Raw genomic sequence first — 22,377 nt, forward strand, 5'->3', positions numbered from 1 at the left:
TCTCTCTCTCTCTCTCTCTCTCTCTCTCTCTCTCTCTCTCTCTCTCTACCCTCCAAACTAACTGGACTCATTTGAATTCAGATATTATCTTCTTTAAGTGCCTCTGTTCTTCTCCTTGACAATGACATCAACACCTATCCATAAAATCATACAGTGTGGGCTTGAGTTTTACAAATACGTCTTTACATCCTCTGAAGTGGAGAAAAACACGAAGCGACAACGCTTGTGTTTTGCTTTATGAGGTTATGCATCAAACAAACAGTGGAGCAGCTCTTGAATCTGAAAGGAAGGGTTGTTGGTTTTATAAAACATTCTCCCCTCAGCGGAGCATGAGTGAATGCCGCATATCTGCAGACGAGACCCATCATTTTCACTTGACCCAAAAGACTCAGTTCCAAGTCTGAAAATATTGTGATTGATAATATTGAGTCTGTAATTTATCTGCCAGGATGAGGAAATGATAAAACAGATGCTGTGAGACAATCATGCATACGCCTGATGCCCACACTGCCGCTTTACGAATTGAATGTGTTTGATGGGCACGATTTTCCAAATGTCAAAAATTAAGAGACTTTCTATTTGTGCATTTTTGAAAGCATCATAAATTATAAAATGAAAGCTTTAAAAGTCAGACAGATTTATCAAGTGGTTCCATTATCGCAGTCTGGAAAAAGAGGACATCTGTCCTGGAGAGTTTTTGTGTAGTATGGATATACTATGTTCTCGTATCCATACAACCCACAAACATTGCCGTCATGAAACCTTTACAACCTCAAGAGAAACTTTTAATTATAAGTTTCGACAATGCAGTTCTGCATGTTCATCAGGATAAGATTACAAACATGTGATGGTCAGCTTTGTTTTTCTAATCTGCTCAAAAGTTTCACCTGACATTGGTAAAAGTATTTTGACTCATTTTTCTTATGCAATGTTAGTTAATATATCTGAGTTTTAAGACACATGACATGTTCGGAAATTATACATGTTATATTTCTAAATCTACTTCATAAATATAATATTGATGATAAATGAATTAGTACATTTAGTAACTTTAATCACAATACAAATTGAAGAGGAGGGCTGTCTTTCTTCGAAAGCTGTGATAGGTCTGTTTTTGTGTGTGATTACTTGCCTTAAAACGTACGTGTGAACTCAGCCATTAGGGTGCGAGTATACAGTACTTATACCTGCTTGCATGTATGCCAACAATTTGACCAAGCTCTCTCTTTCCCTTTCCTTCTCTCTCTCTCTCTCCTCGGGGAATGCTAGACATTCCTGAGGTCTGGAAAGCAGAGACCGCTGAGTCAGTCGGGTCATGGCCTCCCACTAAATGAGCTCTATCTGCTTCAAATGGACGCTGATTACTAAGAGGAGAGGGAGTTCTCATGCAGACGCGTCAGTGAAGGTGCAACGCCTAGAGACTGCTGATTCAGTGCCTCGTATCTCATATCAATATGTATTCACCAGATAACCAAAAAATATTGTTACAGTAATATGCAGTTCGAAAAATCTGACAACATATTAAATGTAATAAATTTATTAATATAAGGTTTGAATGTGAAATAAAAGTCCAACAGTGCAGAGCGAACTTTTGACAGTACTTGTTTCAATAGTGTGTTTAGTTATAAAGTGCTGGAAAGCAAGACGAATCTCTTTCTCTGCTGAAATTCTGCCGTCTCAGTTCCTCCCGAGGCACGCTTATACATGTTAAATATATATATGTTCAAATAATATTTGCATGACTGCATGAGTTTTCCATGCTCAAATGTCCAGTCTGAATGGCTCACTTTGTCAATGATTTTATTAAATCGCCTTTAAATACTGTGACATGTGCTTGTTTCTTTTCATTTGGCAGACAAGTTTGTCAGAGACGTCCGGAATAAGACAATGATCCAGTTGAGGGCTTGCAAACCGTGGCTCCGCTTGTGAAGTTTACGACATCTCGAGGAGAGAGGGAGAGTTATATATATTTTACCCAGAGACGGAAACACAGGAAATGTCTCACAGTTACTTTTTTTTTTTTCCTTCATTTTTTGCACCAGGTACTGTACACATTTGATTGTGGTTTCATAGAAAAGTGGGATATTTAAAATGGGCTGTAATCATTTCACCACATTTGTATAGACAAATTTGTATTTTCAAAGAGGCATAACACCTCTGTTTTCTGTGGCAACTTCCAACACTTTATGGTCCCATATAATATTATTATTACTGGTTTCAAATATGTGAACCACCAGAGGAATATATGCTGAGATGTGGTGTTACACTCTAACCATGGCCTTGAACAGTCTAAATTGAGATCACCATCTCCAGATGCCAAAGTTAAGCTTTGTTAAGTTTTATTAATATATAAGTCATATATATTTTGCTCCTGACTGCACAGTCTAATTCTGTGGGCATGATTTATGTTAGGTCGAAAGCGGGAAAGCCCACCCACTTAGAAACACAGCAGCTTGGTTACAGCAGTTGAATTGTATCTATAAAGATGTCATCCTGATCAGAGGTGGCAGACACGGCCGTGTTTACACTAGTTTCTGTTCACACACCGTATGTGTGTCTTTGCCTGCATCTTTCACATTGTTCTTTGCCACCGTAGTCGCATAAGAAAAAGATTATAGATTAGCAATAATAAAAAATTTAAAAAGCCATTTTCAACCTCCCTCTGAAATCCGAATTGTATCAAACTGTACCAAACAACCACGTGGATAGAAACAATTTGCGATATATAAGTGCTATATAAATGCATACAGTCCATCCATCATACCGGAGCATTATTGGATGACAATATAGTCACTATAGCGTCTCGTGTATTTTCAAATTCTACCTGGTGCTTCAATACTAAAGTCCAATAGTCTGAGCCTCAGTTAGATCATCTTCACCATGTTCAACGCGCTGCCGTCATTTTTATGGATGAGGCCACTTGTCAGCAGTGCCGCAGAGTAACTTATCTCAGAAACAGATCAGTTCTATATTGCATGGCTTTGCCCCCAAATCTCCCAAGTCTTTGCTTTGATCCAGCCAGAGGTCTTGATCCTCTCTGTAAGGCATGAAACTGCACTGCTGTGAAGACACCTGTCTACACGACACCTTTATATTCAATTGCTCTTTTGATGCCAGCTGACAAGAGACTTGTTATTCGGCTTCCAAAAGTCCAATCATTTCTTTCAATGCTTCCTCTCCATTGGTCCCTTCACACAGATCCACACACAACAGATCAAATGTTTCTGATAGTCAATGTCATTGAATTTATGAGCCATTGTAAGCCTAACACACCCATTCTTCACACTGTCAAACACTTACGAACTCCAATCAAGATGTTTAAGGTCTGATGAAAGAATGTTTAAACTCCTCCAGCAGAAAGGTACTTTTGCCAACTGTAGGAACACAGAGCTTTACTCTTGCTGGCAGAACCTGGCCGCCTGGCATTTCTCATGAATTTTACAATACATGGAAACGTAGAAGGTCACCTTTCAGATGCTCTCAAGCCTCTGACATCTCTCTGCTATGGGGGTATAAAGACATTACAGAGGGAATGATTTTGCCCTCCTAGCTGGTGGTCTTGGAATAGCCACTTCAGGCGTTTACAAACCAACTGAGAGCCAAAAAAACATTGAACGATGATATACAGCTGCTGTCAAAAGACAATGCTGTGTTTTCCAAATCTCAAAAACTGAACAAAAACTTGTTTTTTCTTGCTTGATAACCATATAATTGTACAAGTAACGTGATTTGAAGAAAACGAAATGTTGCCTACTAACCCAGAGAATAAAAGACAGTTGATGCTATCAGGTTTACAAATACCACTATCTGTTATACAAGCTACATTGATGCAATTAGTCATTTTTGATTTAATTCAAGCCTTTACAGATTTTCCGGCCTGCTTCGTGATGTTGCTCTTTATAGAGGAAGCACGGCCTCCAGCTTGTCATGTGTTAATATTTATCCAAGAACGCATCCGCTCAAGGCTCCAAAATAATGGGGATTGTTTAAGAACGCTTAAATGGAATCTGCTGCGATTGTTACATTTCTTACATATAATAATCTCTGTACATATACATGTTTATGCATGAAGAGTAGGATTTCAGTCAGACATGAGGTTTAGACTCAGTATGAAGGACCGCGCTCCTTTGGTGGGCGATGAGAAAGAGACTCATAGAATGACACTGCCACCTGTTGGTTCTTAAGTAGTACTACAGGGGTTTAACTTTGCAAGTCCCAAGCATGAATTGACTCCTCCTGCTGTAGTCAAAGCTGCCAAAGGGTACAACTGGTATCCCATCACTGTTGTAACCATATCTAGGCTGTGGTCGAAAAGTACTTTTTGCTTAGGAAGGTTCCTAGCTGAGTGAAATGACCCGGAAGTATCGAAGTGGCCGCCATGATAAGAGCTGTTCGAACTCTCTCTGTGAAAATGATTGGTTAAGTTACGTGACGTTCGTAGCTGACAAGCTAGCTAACGTTACCGGGAGCCTCTGCTCTATTACCGGCAGCTTATAACATCACATGTTTGTTAACAGTAGAAGTTGGTTTAGAGATTTATTTTTATAGTATTTGTTTCATGTTACGGTATGTTGGTATTTGATGTTTGATCAAAATGTGTGAAAGACGCTAAATACATTTTATGAACATCTTTTTATTTGGGTCATAGGAGAGCCTTCTGAACCCCTTATTGCTCCATGGAGGACAGCAGAACGATTGACGTTGAACTTGCACACTTGCAGGTTATCAATTTTGTCACTGAGCTCTCTCAGAATTTGAGTAATGGGGAATGTGTTCTTTGGGCTGCCTAAAAATTTGAATGACAGACCTATCAGTAACTGTGATATGACAAGATGACCTCGTCATATCATAATTTCATTTTGATATTGTGCAATGACACAAATTTTTGTCAGTATGTATCTGACAGTACTCTACCTCTGTTTGCTGCAAAGTAAAAACACAAATGTAACTTGAAGTTATTTTCTATGTAGTTCCTTATTTTGTTATCACCTGTGCCTCTCAGTGTTGGTGAGTTGATCATTTTGAAATAAACTACAGCAGTGTTATAAATTCATTAAGTTCCCACATTGTTTCCCCCTTATTCATTAACGTTATTCATTAACGTCACATCTTGTTCCCTTGCACCTACATGTATGTATCATTACGTTCTGTACTGGTTAACAATCAGTAAAAAATTTAATTATTTATGATTTAGTTTGAATTAAATTGGGAAGAATTATGCTGCACGTTGCGGGCCATAATCTAAACCTTTCCCCATTTTATTTATATTAACATGTAATATTATGATTATCAATACTTAACAGTACTAACAGTAATGCCTTTGAGTCAAATGAAAATCTAAAATATATTAAATTATCACTTGCACAAGGGGCGGGGGGACGTAACCATACTCACTGGGTCTCGGACTCACTGGGGTGCTGAGAGTGTTCAGTGGTCTGTGGTGGGTCTGGGTCTTCCTGGGATGATGGGTTGGTTGACCTCCACTCTCAGCTGCCCCATGAGTGAGACAAAAACACAGAGGAGTCCTGTCCTGTGAAACACAAACAGAAAGAGATTCATACTTCAAACTCAACTATCAACTGTCACAAAGAAAGCTGTTTATAAAGCCTGCATTTATCGGGCTAAGAGATTCCATGGCGATGTGTTTTATTTGCGCTTTTTGTAGTCCTTCGTTGTAGTTTCGCCATGGCAGACCTACGTCAGTGACTTCCGCCGTCGCATCATAATTACGTGCTTAGTAAAAGTGTAGTCGGATTCTCCAAACACCACGGTTATCTTTTCCTAGATCCTCATGCATTCTGCTTCACATCTTTCCTTGACCCCATAACGTTTTCCATAAAGGTCAAGGAAAAGTGGTTAGGAACAGACGCAGCCTTAATCTTGCAATCAAGTGTCAGTGTCAGTATACATTTATGATAATCACATAGCGAACCACTTTGTCCTGAAGTTGGTCTTTCAAACTCATGATCATACTTATAATTTATTCATATGGGATATCTACCTTCTTGATTATCCATCATCTGAAATGTCAAACTATAACAAAGCAAAAATAATCACATAAACTGACTGCAACATTGGTCGGAAAATATGTTTATTTTGATACACAAAACCAGCAGGTTTGTTTCCATGTCACACTCCTGGTCGATAGGTGGCGATATTTCCCGTGTGCCATCATTCTTCTTCTGTGGTTCTGCATCACGACAACATTCAATATGGCGGCCCACAAGATAACATGTTTAGGGTTAAATGCCCTTTATTCTACTGTCTGCGCCCCAAAGCAGGTACGTTACTTTTTGTAACGCTATATTTGAGGTTTGAATGTTTTCAATAAGACTGTATCGCAGATTTATGAGGATGGAGAAAGCAACGTTTTCAGTATTAGCTAGTGGTGTTGCTAGCTCTCCGACATTAGCTTCGTAGCTAATGCTAACGTTAGCTAACCTGATTAGTAACGGACGCCTTTTGTATTGTATTGCATTAACTAACACTACCTACCTATTTAGAAGTGTGCTTATAAGTTCAGAAATAAGTCATCCATTAGTTGACTAATCGACTAAGAGGAGGCAGCCGACAGTGTGGATGAATCCAAACGATCGACCTTGTGATCACAAGAACATGTTTGGTAGGGATCTATTAGTTTTCCCTGCATAATATTAGCTGTCGATAACAACTGCCGTACCGCTGTGTGCAGGCCCTGAGGAGCTGCTGGGGGGCGGTGGAGCAGGTGAGGAGTTACTACGTCGACTGGAGGATGCTCAGGGACGTGAAGAGAAGACAGATGGCTTTTGACTATGCTGATGAGAGGTTACGGATCAATGCACTGAGGAAGAACACCATTCTACCCAAAGAGCTTCAGGTACAACGCAATATTTCTACTCAAACTGCCAGATTTTAAAAAAGTGTTTCATAGCACTGAGCAATAATTCAATGTTAGCATTCATCAACTTTAACCATGATACAATATTTAGTGATCATTGTGGGAGATGATTCATGAAAACCAACATCCAAGACGATTCCTAAACAGTTTGAACATGTTTTGCAGGAGGTGGCAGATAAAGAAATTGCAGCATTACCAAGAGACAGCTGTCCAGTGAGAATACGCAACAGGTGTGTGATGACATCCAGACCCCGGGGGGTGAAGCGGAGGTGGCGACTGAGCCGAATTTTCTTCCGTCACTTGGCTGACTACAACCAGTTGTCCGGGATTCTGAGGGCAAGGTGGTGACTGGGCGTCCGTTGGACTCTACAGTCAGATTGTATTATATGAAAAAAACAGACTTCTCAGAAGAGTACATTTCCATGTAACTTGAGATCGCCATGGATGAATAAATATTGTACATAACTAACCCTGTTCCCCCGTCTTGTTTTGATGACAGTTGATGAAACGACTTGCCATATACTGTAAATATGGTCATGGAAAAACATATTTTCTTCTACCTTCAGAAGTGAGTTTTCTCACTGTTGACAGAGTCACCTAAAATCAAACCCATGTGTCCTGCAACATCGCAGTAGTTTATCTTAGCTAAGCTCAATGACTCAAGGTGAGTTGTTAGTGACGTTACGTAATATCACATTATGTAATGTCACTTTAGACACAGGAACAACTAAAGCTCTATATCTTCTCCAACATCTTTTCCATTTGTCTTGACCAGTCAGAGGGCAAGAATAATTGGTTTTACAGATGTGATGTAGACTATTGGATGATGCATCCCCTTTGTTCCTCTCTCCTGATCGCTTCATTGTTCCTCTGGTTTATATCACACTTTACCTTCTGCTCCACCAGTATCCCATCTTTCCCCTAAATCTACCACTACCCATGTAGCTCACAGCTCTCGGTTCCAACAAGTGTCTGTGGAAGTTTCCATGCTCCCACACACTTAGTCGCTGTTTACCCAGCCTGCCTGTCTGTGGACGTCCAACATAGCTCACACATCGTCACCCCACCATCCACCTGCCTCGCTCACTAAAAACAGAGTTTCAATCAAGCAAGAAATCCCCACACCAGCACACAGGAAGTTTTCCAGCATGTAGGGCAGCCTATATGGCATCGTGTTTTTTTCTTACTTTATAATGTATAATAATGTATATACTTTATAATGCTTTCTCCATTTAAGGGCACCCACTAGGGCACTTAATCATGCTTTCCCCATTGGAAGTTGCACCCGAGAGGGCACTTAATCATGTTTTCTCCACGAGAAGGCACCCTAGAGGGCACTTAATCATGTTATTAATTTTTTATGTTTCATTTTAATCTGGCCCTAAATCCCTAATTCATCTTTGCTCTTTACATTTTAATTTGGGGTTGTCACAATACATTATTTTTGGCAGGTAAATTAATATGTTTGATAGTTCAGGTTCAATGAGGAAATTGACATGTTTGTCTAAAGTTTCTCATCGTCTTGATCCCCATATTAGTAAGTGTCCTGAAAGTGAGCATTTATTTTAAATATCGGAAACATATCCTTTAAAAGTCTTTAGGTATTTTATCATACCTGCCAACAGCACCTATAAACACTGGTAAGAGCCACTTTAATATGTCGTTGTATGTATCGGGTTAAGGGGTTTAGGACTGTGAAATGATACAGTAATAAGTTGACAGCTTCTTGTTATATTACATGACATTGACTCTGATGTCAGCACTAATCATTTAAACAATACGTGACCACGTCCAGCTCCAACAAGAGGTATATACTGTTTTTTCACTTTTGGCTGCAACTGCAGTCTAAATATGTAGCAGTCCAAAAATAAATACATTTCCGCAAATAAAACTAAAGGTGCTGCTTAAATGGGATGCATATCACTCGACATGTTGTACAGAGTAGTAGCTTTCTAAAAGAATGTTAAAATACAAGCACAGAGGCGGAGGGACTATCCCAGTAAATTATGGAATGAATGGTATTCTCACATTTATTCACAGAGGTAAGTGTTGTTTTAGGAAACACTGTCCCCGAGTGGGGACATGTTTACTTCTTTATATTCATCAGACAGAAAAATGCATTTTCAAGCTTTCATTTAATGGCAGAAGCAGAATTAGAGTTCATTACCTATTTTACATGACAACAAATGTATTGTGTCAATGATACATATTCGTTTTTCAGATTGTCTAACACATAGTTATTGAGTTTTGAAATCAACTAAATATGTGTTTTTATAGGTTTTGTTCACATTCGCCATACATTCCCTAGTGTGTCACTAAATGTTGTCTTTCGATAGTGTTTCTGTTGTGATACAACACCACTGATCCAGTCTTCAGTGAATGATCAGCAGAGATGGATCATTTGGCCGTGGATCATTTGGTACCGGGCCGCACAGAAAGAATAAATATTATATTATTTCCGTTTTATTGAGTTCCGGTCATTATTTTGAAAAATGACCGGATTCTCTCGCAATTTCATCCGTCTGAGCCTCTTGACACATGTCAAGACGCTTGTCTCGGTCACGTGATAAATTACCTCAAAAATTAAGCCCGCAAACTAGCGAAAATGAGTAAATAACTTTTGGAGAGCTTCTTTGCAAAGGGGAAAGGAGACAGAAGAAGAGCCTACAACTTCCAAGAAAATGAAAGCTTCATCTAACAGACAATATCAGGAGTCAGCAGAAAACAGCTGCTGCGCACGGAGGAGAAACCTGTAGGTTCAGAAACCAGTAGGGACGTAACACCGGCAATCAAAACAAAATTACGGAGTAGACTGGACATCAGGAACACACTTCGGGTGTCATTGTCTCCCGTTACCCCCAGATGGGACCGTCTCGTTGCAGAGAAACAAGCTCAGGGCTCCCACTGATTCAGCGTTATTGTGAGTTGTATTTATTTATGCATTTTATATTTGTTTTCATGCCGATCGTATCATTTTATTTCTTCGTGTTTTTCCCCAAACACCTTGAAAATATTGCCTTACATGAAACCGGTCCGTGGTGCAAAAAAGTTTGGGGACCTCAGATGGTACTTTGTCAAAAGTCATGGATTATGTCAGATAGTCATAAAAAAGTCATAGTATACCATGTTGAATAAAGTCATAACAAAGTCAGTTTAGCATGTCGAAAAAAGTCATAGTAAAATGCAAATTGTGTTTCTTCCAATCAGAGCAGTGAAACGTGCTACGCCAACAAAAAATAATCAGTAGAAAGACTTATTATTTGTCTTAATAACTATTATCCACCAAATAATTCAGTTCACAACAGTTTTAAGGTCTTAAATCCATCAACTGACTAATTCCCAAACTCAGGTGCAGGTGAGATTTGGGTGTGGATATAGTTACCATACAGTACATGGGATGCAATATACAGTATTATCATTTGAATATGAATTTGCAAACATAGACAGCTTAACAATGTTAAAAGGATCATTTGTGGAGTTACTTGCAACAGTTTCAACTTTTGTTGTGACTTGTTGAGCTCTGAGGCAGGCCGCGGCAAAACCACTGTTCACAATATCTATTAAAGTTTTATATTGGACTGTGGTCAGGCTTCCTGAGGGGCTCCCTGGTAGTAGCCCTGGCTTCTCGGAGCCTAGCTGACGGTGAGCGTTCGAACTGTAGGGAAGACTCAGTCACGCTCTTAAGCCCCACATGCGTGTGGGGCAAGCCACAGGCTGCCGTCAGCAGAGTGTAAAGATGGTCGACCAGTCTTCAATGCTACCAGGGTGCAGGAAGTCTGCGTGCCAGTCTGCCTCAGAGCTCACTTCAGGCTTCCGGTGTGTCCGATGTAGGATGCTGTGGTGAGATACTCGCACCAAACTCCTGTCGTGTAAACCAGTAGCATATCTGACCTGTAACTTTGGATTCAGAATAGACTTTGAGTGCTACCACTTTACGTAATTTTGGCTCAGGATGTTTGGTGCCACCATATTGATTTTAGGATTACCAAATCCCTCCTTTAATATCAAGTTGTTAACATTGATTATTTACTGAGAGTAAAGTACAGTAAAACTTAGAGAGCTTTGCTTATAGGAGTGCTATTTTGAAATGTAGTTTTATAATCATACAGTTGTAAAATAGTTAACTATGTAAAATGTTGGGATTTATTCTAACCTCCTACATTAGGACAGTGTTTGTATGCTCTCATTCACTCACAACTCTCTCTGGCTCTCGCTCTCTGGCTCCTACTCTATCAGCTGACAGTGGGCAATTTCACCACGCCATCCCTCAGCCAATCAAATATTTCCCATCAAACTTTAAAGACCTGTTCTCTTCTCTGCAGTCAGCTGTCATTTCAGAATCGAGGTGACCCTCCTCCCCATTCATCATCACATCCGGTGCTCAAGGTTTCTTCCACTGAGCTCAGTCCCACTCCGCATGCCATCGTCTAGATCTTCAACCTGCCCCTACTTTCTTCAACACCCCCACCAGTGTCGACTCTCCAAAATCTTTACTTTGCACAATTTAATAAATGTATTTGTTCACTATAAATTAAGTTTCTCCTGATTGAACAACCTTTGCCTACCTGTATAAGTGTGTCAATTATCTCCCGTTTGTTTCAGTTCTCATATTTGTTATGTTTTATGTTATGTATGTTATTTTATTTCAACCTAATTTGCAGTCATAAGAAGGTTGGTCTCGAAAATATAGTAGAGTCAAATCTTTTAGGTGTGTTTTCTAGACTTACACTGGTTATAAAAAAAAGTAGGAAAATAATCCTTGTGTTGATTTTGGAAGTTTGACCAAGCTTCAAGATCTGAGAGACAATCATGATTTAAGAGTCTGCTTTTGAACAGCAACCTCCTGGCTTCCGTGTAATATAACTCAACCTATCCACAAACATTTAATTAAACGTTGGAACGCCTCACCCCTACTGCAATGAGTTCGGTGCCATTGTGCTCCAGGCAGCCCCGGTGGCGTAGCCGGGTGGTGTGGGAAGTAAGGGTTGTCTGGGCCGGTACAAAGGACGTAGAGGTCAATGACGATGTTGAAGGCAAACACTGCGACAGGCAAGTCTCAGCGGTCCAACACTGGGGAGAGACCACTGAAGACAAAGGCACTGGAGATGGGGACGGGGGGTGAGAGAGCGGGGGCGCTGATCATTTTTAATGAAATAAACTTGATTTACAAGCTTTTTGCAGACACATGTTCACATTCACACTAAATGGCTTCACTGTGGCATCCATTTCTCTCATACTGTACGTTGTAAGTGGAGGCACACTGATGGTGTGGTGAGAGGAGGGCCTTTGGCGCATTTCATTATTAGCATTCAGAAAAATTCAAAGTAAAGTGTTGAATAAAGTCATAAAAGTCATAGTATAGCATGTTGAATAAAGTCATAGTATAGCATGTTGAATAATGTCATAAATAAGTCATAGTAAAACAAATTCAGTTTATAACAAGGAACACAATTGAAATGTAGGTAACTTTGTATCTGAAATGCACATTTGCACTTCCTTAATGACTTTGACCCTTATCCATTAAAATGGCACCTTTGTGATATAGCTGTTTTGTTGTGGCACAAAATGATGTCATTTTGGTTGCCATTTGCAGGGGTAGGATTTTCCAGAGCTAACACACTAGTATGAGGTTATGTTCCTTTGACAGCTTGGCTCGCATGTGGCTTTAACACGTGTGAGGCATTTCTTTGACAGCTACACTACCCAGCCCTCTGGACACTAAAGACAAAGGCCAGACTTTGTTGAAAGCTCTAGCTTGTGCCTGTGTTGTGTGAAGCCAAGCTCATGTGAGGAGGACTTCAAATCAAAGCTGAGCATATGTTAAATCGTTACCTATTGGAGTCCTAAACTGCGTACAATATAGGATGGGTTTTGATATTGAATTCAACCAAAAACCTTTATTTAAGTAAAATTTGTATTTTAACAAATAATACACATTATTTGATCATTCACTATAATGTAAAAATACTAAAATTAGTAGTGCTGTGGTGAGTGGCAGCAAAATTGCATCCATTCAAGTTATGTTAAGATGTTTAGTCTGAAAGGCATAACAAGAAATAGTTATGCAATTAACTACTTAAAAGAACATTTATCGAGAAAATGTATTTTAATTTGTATATTTTATGGATGCCAACACTTCGGTCCAATAGGTGGCGGTAGTGCACCCGTAGGCTGGCTTGACAACCGCCATTATTCAAAAAGAAGAAGAAGAACCATATCCGGTGAAGGGTGAAAAGTATTGCAGCAGACTAGTAACGCTACACAAACACATTTCTGAACATAGCGAATTTAACTGACAAAGGATAAATGGATATAACCGAACAGGTAAACGGAACGTTTTTATTCAGTTTAGTGTAATTAAGCCAACAGGACCAAGCTAGGGTTTGTATGAGTTCATTGAATTTAGCTGTAGGGTGAACTGACGTTATGTGACATGATTCTACTAAAAGCAATGCTACGCTAGCTAACTTGGCGAATTAGCAAGCAACTGCTAACCACCAAAGTCTGTTATTGTTTCCAATTTTAGTTAAGAAGTATGAAGTATGTACATTTGTATCCACAACTCAACGTTTTTTAATGGCGTACTCTCCAAAGAAATATCATTGCCTATTCATGTCTGTCTGTATGTATCTGTAGCTAGCTTGCTAGCAGTACGCTAGCTGTCTACAGCTGTCTACAGTTTAGTTTCGGTTAGCTTGCTTTTCTTGACTTTACGCCACCATCTAAGTTGCTTCAGCATCCCTCATGTGCAGTGATGGGGTGATCGGTCCTCTTCCAGTAAACTGATTTCACAAGCAAAAATAAATAACTACATAATTCGTATTTTCTCTGATAGGTGATATTCTTAATGTCGCTTGAGTGTACAGTATTTATTTCCCAGCTACAGGGTGATTTGCATTAGAAAGGACTGGGCAAAAAGAGGAAAAACACTACCATAAGGCTACCCCAATATATAATTTTTTTTATTTTTTATCCCTGACCAGTAACAACAAATATACCTTAAATATTCTAAATATAACAAAGTGACATTCAAGCAACACTTGTACAACCTTGAAGCAAATATTTAGTATTTAAACTTGAGATATGTTGTGACGTGTTGATCAACAAATGGAGAAACAAGCACATTTTACACATTATTTAATATCGTGTTCCATCAAATTGTCTTTAATTGGTCTAATTCTTTCTCCAATACAGATCAACCAGTTGGAGGCCGATTTCGTGGAGCTGGGGTCACTCTTGGAGAAGGCGGAGAGAAAAAGAGTGCAGGAGGTGCTAAAGCAGGAGCAGAAGAAGGTGGAGAAGGAGCTCGCAGTCAAACGACAACAAAAGGAGAAACAAGCCAAGAGAGATGCAGACCCATCTGCTGCCTCTAAAGCAGTATACACAGTCAAGATCAACAACTATGGTAGGGTGCCATTGTTTAGTAAGACTACCAGTCATGTGTGAGAAAGTACAACTGTTTAGATGTGTGCAAGAGCTGAAAGGCATTTGAAAATAATGTTCGCACTTTTGCCTCTCCTATGCAGCCTGGGACCAGTCAGAGAAATTCATCAAAATATACCTCACGTTGAAGGATGTGCACAAAATTCCATCAGACAACGTGGAGGTCAACTTTACAGAAAGGTACGATGATAATTAGCATATTTACATGAATCATGTGCCACTACCCGCACAATGAATTGAATTGTGTTTGCTCGTCCTCTCTTTTGCAGGTCTTTTTCTGTGTTGGTAAAGGATCTTGATGGGAAAAACCATCAGATGACGATCCTCAACCTGTTATATCCAGTCGATGAAAAGGACAGCTATAAAAAGGTGGACAAAGCTTATTCATCCTTTAAAGGAATACACTGTATTTTGATAGAAAGTGGCACGAGTTTTGGATTTTATCAGTCAAAAAGTTGAAGCCGGAAATAGGTCAGATTTATTAATAATATTTAAGGCACAACTAGCAACCCAGCAACAAAGAAACATGGGTTTCTAGTAGTCCCTTGTTTTACCAACTGCTGCATTCAGGCTCAGTGCTGACTTACATTTGACCCGTTGTTCACTCTGCTTACCTCCTGGGGAAAACAGAGCAGCAGAGTCCTGTTGGCTTCTGAAAGGCCTTTTAACCATCTTTCCTCCCATCAACAGATAAAAACAGACATGATCCTGGTCATGTGCAAGAAGCAGACAACAAAGAAGTGGGACTGTCTAACAACGGTGGAAAAGCAGTCTAAAGAGAAAGAGTAAGTTCAAATAAATAAGGAATATTAATTCATATTAGTTAAAGTAACTTGCACAAAGCAGGGATCTTAAGTGACATATGGCCACTACAAGCTTCCACCAAATTAATTTGTACAAGGTGATTAGTACCACCACTACTTCTATTGATGCCAATGTGTTGTCAGTAACTAAGGACACAATGGCGTGAGCAGAAAAAAACACCATAATGTCTTTTATTTTCTAACTATTTGTACACTTTCCAGTGTTCTCATACACATACGCTCTAACACATTGCAGTGCAGTACCATGTCTTTGAGCCAGGTGTCACTGTACTCCATACCACATGGTGAGGATGAGAATCCCAGCTATTCGTATCAAGACATACAAACTGTTATCCTATTGTCTCTCAACAGTAAACCCAATGTTGACGAGAACGCAGACCCCAGCGACGGTCTGATGAACATGCTGAAGAAGATTTACACGGAGGGCGATGACGAGATGAAGAGAACCATCAACAAAGCCTGGTCAGAGTCCCAGGAGAAGAAAGTTCGAGGAGGAGGAGAAGACATGATGGACCTCTGAGCTCCACAAGCAGCACCAAGGGAGAGCTGCCAGGGATGCATTTGACATGACTTGAATATTAAATATTATGAGTCCAATATATGAATCATATTTTGACAAAATCTCGAAATTCTGTGTACAGATCATGAATAAAGTTTTGGGATTAATATCTAAACCCAGGATGGCCTAGTTTTGGCCCCGCTTTGAAATGTCATGGAACGTAATGCAGAATGCTATCAATAAATTGCATGGAAAACATCTGTACAAACATAAGGGCGGTGGCTACCAGGTGGCTACCTTAACACAACAAGAAGCTGCGTCGGTCACTTTGTTTGGTAATGTCAGATTGAATGTGTTAAAGGACCACAATGCAGTTGTTTTTCTTGAGGTTAATGTCTGTGAGTAAGTCATAGTTTAAATTGGACCGGGGATTATTAAATACCTGAGAGATGTTCTGTAAAGTCACATCTTCATATCGTTCCTGTGCAGCTAAACCGAGCTGAAAATGTTTCCACGTGTACATTTGCCAAAGTCATGCTCATATTCCTTTAATGAAGTCAACCAGAGGGCTCTTCTGACTTCTTTTAACGTCTTCATTTCAGGCCTTTTTTAAAAAAAATTTGTCATTCCATAAATAGCTCAAATGATAGCTGCAAAGAGAATACTGCTCAAGTGTAATAACTCACATTACTACACAGGTCTGTGTTTGACATTTACTGTATTTCACCCATTCCTGTTGCATAGCGTAATGCTCTCAAACACTTAGTAATTCCTTCATGTGACTGTTGCATTTTCATTGTATGGACAGTTTACCACTATATTTACAGCAGCACTGTTGAACTTGCTTGTTTCCCACGTGTTAATTCTGTTGCTTATTTTACCTCTGCTTTTGTTCTAGTCTTACGTGTATTGTTGCCGGCCCTCAGGTTCTTCATGACGTTCTCACAAATACAGATCTTGAACTGACTCTACTTTGCCTTTGTTTATCTTCTGGTTTGGAGTGTTTTAACCAACCATTTCTTAGACTTGTCTGGCCCAGTATTCATGTTGTCATGTCTTCAAGAGGTGTAATTTGCGTTGTCATAATTTAGATATGCCTTCACAGGCCTGCCTGCACACAGAAAAACGTGGCATTTTATTTGAAGACAGTGACGACCTGGTCTTAAGTTGAACCTTTTTTCTATTTTTATAAAGTAAGATGAGCAACGGTCACCTGGATTATTGTTTGTGCAGCACAGCTTTTGGTTGGTGGCCTGTCTTGCTTTAAAAACAGTCAAAGTACAATGTGTAGACTGTTGAATAATGGGAGTTTTGAGTAATGTACACAATCAGTTCTGCAGAATTTTGTCCACCAGGTGGCAGCAGCGATGAGTAGTTCACACTTGTTACTTTGAGTGTTTCACACTTATACACACACACACAGACGGGGTAAATCTAACCCAAGATTTATTGAAAATGTGTGCTTTTATTTTGTAGTATTCTGAGGATTTTGGGGAAAAAAAAAAAATTGCTCCTCAGAATTTTTCTTTTTTTAATTATAAGACTCATGGCAACATTTCACAAATTGGAATTAATTTGTGGTATGTGGTGAACTGGAAATCACCATTCACAATTCCTCTGATTGAGCAGATGTCTCACTAGGATAATATTACATGACGTGCTCTCCTTGCTCAGTAATAAAGGTAGAATCATTTACCGCTTGGTGAGTTATTCACTTGGACTCGTTTCTTAACACAATCGCCCTTATACAATGAAACGGTCACAGTAGGTTGAGTAAAATGAGAATGTGGTGTTAGAATAAACAGTATTCTTAAAGTGACCATCATCGCATCAGAGTTTAAACATGACGAACATAGAAACCCCCCTGCTCGGGTTACAGCGTGTCATTGGCCTCTCGGCAGCTTTACGAGCGACATCAAAGTGTAACAGATTCATTTTTTTTTTTATCGAGATTTGATCTGATCAAATCGTCTGGACTTTCTCCACCAGCGCACCACCTCGCCCCGCCCCCTGTCCCGTGACGTCGCTGCTCGCCTATATATAGCCTGCAGAGCCCAGACACTCCAGATGGATAGAGTTGGACGAGGCGGACGCATCATTACGCACCACACCAACCACTGAGAAAAATACGCGAAAGGAATATATATCTATATATACATATACACGAACTGGTTCTTTCCACCGCTGTGTTTAATGGATACCGGTTGTTTCACCGCGGCGCAGCGCATTTCGTGCCACGCCATGAATGCGGATTTATTTAAGCCCGCTCCGGAGCGTGGACCCCAACAGTCCTCTGCCCCGGTGAAAACCAGCAGGAATAAACCCGAACAGATCAAACCGGAGCTGGCTCAGGTGGTGACTGACTCCAAAACGGGAAGGTCCTACAGTAAAGGGAAGCTTTTGGGAAAGGTACGGAGCTTTTTTTTTAATGTGCCGTAGTCTCGCTTCACCGAAGGTGTGTTGTCATCTGAGGTGAACGAACTGGTCTTGCATGTTTATAAACGAGTCGCTGCTTGAGGTCTATATGCGGAAGCTGTCTATGATTTATAAAAATTAATTATTAGCCGTTTTCCAGATATGACAACCATGCAGGGAACATGACCTCGTGGTGGATGTGACCAATCTCCCCCTGCTGTGCGCGTCATTACTGGGTGAATCAGGCGCAAGGTGTGCCCAGCTCCCGAGCACACACACACATGATTGGCAACACCTTTAAAAAAAAAAAAAAAAAAAAAAAAAAAGTCGATTAGAAGAATCGTTATTCACAAGAATCTCATTTTTAAATGACTGCTCAGACGACTATTCCACCAATGACACGTCTGCGCGGCTGCTCCGCGGCTCCCCTTCCTACAATACCGCCGCTGTAATGATGTTTGACACCGCACGTATGTGCGATGTATGAATGGAGGCGGATGTACCAACATGTTGCTGGTCATCGATATGCTGCGTCGGGCTGCCAGCCAAGTTTTTTTTTTTTTTTTTTTTTTTTTTTTTTTTTTTTTTTTTTTTTTTTGGACGTTTTTCTTTTCTTCCGCTGCCTGCCGCAGAGCTGGAAACGTCTCCGTCAGTTTCACGGTTAATGAATGCAGCAGCTCTGTCTGACTCAACCCTCATGTCCTCAAGCATAATATGTAGTCTTGATTGCATCTGGAATCTGTGAATGAACACGACATTAGGGGGTTGATGATGATCTGTTTTCTAGAAGCATGTCGGAGCACACTATGCAACAAAAGATGCTCGTCAGTTTCTCATCTCGATTTATGAAATGATACATCTTACATTCTGTCCCGGATCGGTTATTTTCTCTCATTGGTTACCTTTGCCTCCACACCAACCTTTGCTTGGCTAAATCATTTTGATTGCAGCACAGCTATTGACCCTCGGATCAAAAACAGGCAGATTATTTATGGCCAATGCAGGTTTTCAACCTGCTGCTTTTCTCAACTGATCATCCTTGTGTTGTCTCCCCCCCCCAATAGGGTGGCTTCGCTCGATGCTACGAGATGACGGACATCTCCAGCAACAAAATGTATGCCGTGAAGGTGATTCCACAGAGCAGAGTGTCCAAACCACACCAAAGGGACAAGGTACGTGATCACGCTTGTTCGTGCCTTGCATGAGCTCAATCCAACACCTGGATTCTGTTTTTGTTAGGCTTGAAATGTGCACACGAACTGACGAGGTTCGTCAAATCTTAACAGATCACGAATGAGATCGAGCTCCACAAAACCCTGTCGCACAAGCATGTGGTGAAATTCTCTCATCATTTTGAAGACCAAGACAACATCTACATCTTCCTCGAGCTCTGCAGTCGGAAGGTGAGACTACAGGAATTTCTAAAAAAAAAGGAACAGTCTGCACAGCTTATGTGTTTTGCTTGCTCATATGCAGCTTGCCTTGTAACTCTCCTCCATGGCACAATATAGACTATATACACACTGTTTTTGACTCAAGATAAGCTCAAAGCCTAATCATTATTGATAATTTGTGTGTGCTGTATGTGCAGCAGTGTTGTACAGTCTCACGTATTCACTCCTTGTTCTGTCCCTGCAGTCCCTGGCACACATCTGGAAGGCAAGACACACGCTCACAGAGCCAGAAGTGCGATATTACCTCAGACAGATCATATCCGGCCTCAAGTACATCCACAGCAGAGGGATCCTGCATCGAGACCTCAAACTAGGTATGTGAGCGTATGACCGGAACGTGGTTGGCGCACAACAAGCATCCCAGGAATCTGCTGTGACTTTAGGGGGCAGGCACATGTTGACTGCGGAATGCTGACCGGAAAATGTTTTTTTTGTCTCTTTCAGGCAACTTCTTTGTCAACGAGAACATGGACCTGCGTCTGGGAGACTTTGGCCTCGCCGCCAAGCTGGAGACAGTCGAGATGAGGAAAAAGTACGCATTTTTAATTGCTTAACTCCCACTATTTAAAATACTTAAGTATTTTTCCAACCGAGGTTTAGAAAGAATAATATTTTTGGGATAATTTATACCCAAATTTGAGCTACGATACATAAACATAACATCTGAAAAACCTGAACACTGCGGTCTTAGCCATTTTCTAGGCTTGTGCAATGCACATTGACCTAAAACCATTACGTCAGTTACCCAGTGCATTCCTCCTACCACAACTTTCCCCTCAGTAAGTACCCAACTAAACCGGTTTTCAAGTGGCAGTTGAATGTAGCGCTTAGAGCAGAGTTTCGATACAAGTTTGACACCTTCCTGTGGAATGACTGCTGCAGGAAAAAAAAAAACAATGCCTCAACCACTACTTCCTTGTCTGCATGATGCATCTACAGAGCAGAAGGCCCTTTGAAGCATTAAATATATCCTGTAATTTTCTTTTTCTCAGAACAATCTGTGGGACTCCCAACTACTTGGCCCCCGAGGTGCTCAACAGACAGGGCCACGGCACAGAGTCCGACGTTTGGTCCCTCGGATGCGTCATGTGAGTTATTTTTGTCCAGGCATGTGTACAATGAACATTTTTATTTAGTTGAAGAACATGTTTTGCTTAGCTTCATCTCAGTCAGTGTGGGAATGAGGACGTGGTGCCCAACCACTACAGTTGTTTTTTTAACTCTGAATCATCGTTTTCTATCTGGAGTTGACAATGGTTGCCTTGCTGTATCCCGTTCAGGTACACGCTGATGTGCGGCAACCCACCTTTCGAGACTCTCGACCTGAAGGAGACCTACAAGTGTATAAAGGACGTTCGGTACAACTTGCCGGCCTCGCTCTCCCCCGCGGCACAGAAACTCATCTCAGGCATCCTGCAGAAAAACCCCAGCGACAGACTCTCGCTGGATCAAATCCTCAACCACGAATTCTTCACCAAAGTATGTAAAAGTTTGTTTTTTTTAAGTCAGTTTAAAGAAACAATGATGGGATTTGGGGCTTTTGTTCATTAATTGACACGTTTGCCATTAGCTAAAAGATCATAATGCCTTTTCTTTTTTGGGAGTAAGGACAATGATGCTTGACACTAGAACAGCAAATCTCTTGCTCGATGTATCATGTTGTCCCTCTTCCATCGTCCTCATCCTCTCTGCCTTTTTTTTTTTTTTTTTTTTTTTTTTTTTTTCTTCCTCCTCCAGGGTTTCACCCCTGATAAGCTTCCACCCAGCAGCTGTGTGATGGTGCCAGAGCTCCACCCCCCCAGCCCTGCCAAGAAATTCTTCACTAAAATAGCAAAGAGCTTCTTTGGCAAGAAGAAGGCAAAAGGTAATGTAGCACAGCAGTCAAGTGACTGACCACATAGAAGATTATCTCATCTCTTTTGCAAGTAATCGGTTAGTTACGCATGTGACTATGCATCTCCTGTCACCTCGGCAATGTGGTTTTGTCTCACGAGAACTGAAGTTTGAACTGAAGAACCGGAATGTTGTCTGTTTCGGGTTTCCTTCAGGCATGTCAAAGAAGTGCTGTAGGTGTTAACAACATCATTGTTGTGACTACAATGCAAAAATCTTGTGTTTGCAGTGGAGAAGATCCCATGCGAGGAAAAAGATGACAAAGACATTTCTAAGCTGGTGTCTGGCATCGTTAAATGTTCCATCAACAGGCAGATCAGCTACATGACAGTGGGACCCAATGAGGTACATATTTCTTTTTTTTTTTTTCCCCTAGTATCTTAAAACTCTTCTCGGCAAAATCCATCCTTACTCTTTCATCTCTACTACATGTAATTAATCTTACCACAAACTGTCTTGTATTCATTTTTAAAACGACTGAGACTGAATGCCACAGCAGCAGGAAGCTCTGCTGGCCAGTCCCTAACGTACCGGTCTAGTAGCTATTTATAAAGACAATAGGAAATGCATTGATGATGGGCCTGTGCTGAGAAAACGGGTTGCCGTCAAGGAGCACAAGCTCATTAAAGTAGACTTCAAAAGAATCTTGTTTACCGTTTTATTTTTAAAAATATATTTATTTTAAATGCATGTTTGCAGGAAAAACTTGACATGCCAACAGATTGCCACCATAATATTAAAAAAAACAACAACCCCGTGTGTTAATGTGACATTAGACGGTACACATCCAACTTGCAGCATACTTCAAAAGCACACAAATAAACCGTTCCTAAAAATAGTTGCGTGGCAGTAAGATGCAAAAGATGAATGCCTTTAAAAGTGTGTGTGTGTGTGACATGTTTTTTTTTTTTTTAGACCCACAAGCACTAACTAAACGTGTTGACAGAATGCCTCGTGGTTTTTCTTAACTCT

The 22,377-nt window shown here is 40.5% G+C and overlaps 3 protein-coding genes across 3 annotated transcripts in view; all 3 read left to right on the plus strand.

The window, feature by feature from the left end:
* The first annotated feature begins 6,197 nt into the window (after positions 1–6,197).
* mrps14 (mitochondrial ribosomal protein S14) lies at positions 6,198–7,346 on the plus strand. The gene is made up of 3 exons (XM_031855178.1): positions 6,198–6,281; positions 6,692–6,856; positions 7,043–7,346. Exons 1-3 carry the CDS (start codon positions 6,213–6,215, stop codon positions 7,223–7,225), a joined length of 417 nt encoding a protein of 138 aa, XP_031711038.1. The 5' UTR covers positions 6,198–6,212; the 3' UTR covers positions 7,226–7,346.
* A 5,749-nt stretch (positions 7,347–13,095) lies between these two features.
* cacybp (calcyclin binding protein) lies at positions 13,096–16,610 on the plus strand. Its single transcript, XM_031855088.1, has 6 exons — positions 13,096–13,201; positions 14,072–14,282; positions 14,404–14,500; positions 14,590–14,689; positions 15,011–15,105; positions 15,496–16,610. Exons 1-6 carry the CDS (start codon positions 13,184–13,186, stop codon positions 15,662–15,664), a joined length of 690 nt encoding a protein of 229 aa, XP_031710948.1. The 5' UTR covers positions 13,096–13,183; the 3' UTR covers positions 15,665–16,610.
* Positions 16,611–17,725: 1,115 nt separating this feature from the next.
* The window catches only part of plk3 (polo-like kinase 3 (Drosophila)), a 13,257-nt gene continuing 8,605 nt past the window's right edge, over positions 17,726–22,377 (plus strand). Inside the window, exons 1-10 of the mRNA XM_031854865.1 lie at positions 17,726–18,052; positions 19,123–19,230; positions 19,345–19,461; positions 19,697–19,826; positions 19,957–20,044; positions 20,505–20,600; positions 20,793–20,991; positions 21,250–21,376; positions 21,635–21,780; positions 21,888–21,943. Coding sequence (XP_031710725.1) covers positions 17,837–18,052; positions 19,123–19,230; positions 19,345–19,461; positions 19,697–19,826; positions 19,957–20,044; positions 20,505–20,600; positions 20,793–20,991; positions 21,250–21,376; positions 21,635–21,780; positions 21,888–21,943 — 1,283 coding nt within the window. The 5' untranslated portion in view covers positions 17,726–17,836. The remainder of the gene's footprint in view (positions 18,053–19,122; positions 19,231–19,344; positions 19,462–19,696; positions 19,827–19,956; positions 20,045–20,504; positions 20,601–20,792; positions 20,992–21,249; positions 21,377–21,634; positions 21,781–21,887; positions 21,944–22,377) is intronic.

Source organism: Anarrhichthys ocellatus, unplaced genomic scaffold, assembly GCF_004355925.1.
Source record: "Anarrhichthys ocellatus isolate YVR2014 unplaced genomic scaffold, GSC_Weel_1.0 scaffold15, whole genome shotgun sequence".
Classification (NCBI taxonomy): Eukaryota; Metazoa; Chordata; class Actinopteri; order Perciformes; family Anarhichadidae; genus Anarrhichthys; species Anarrhichthys ocellatus.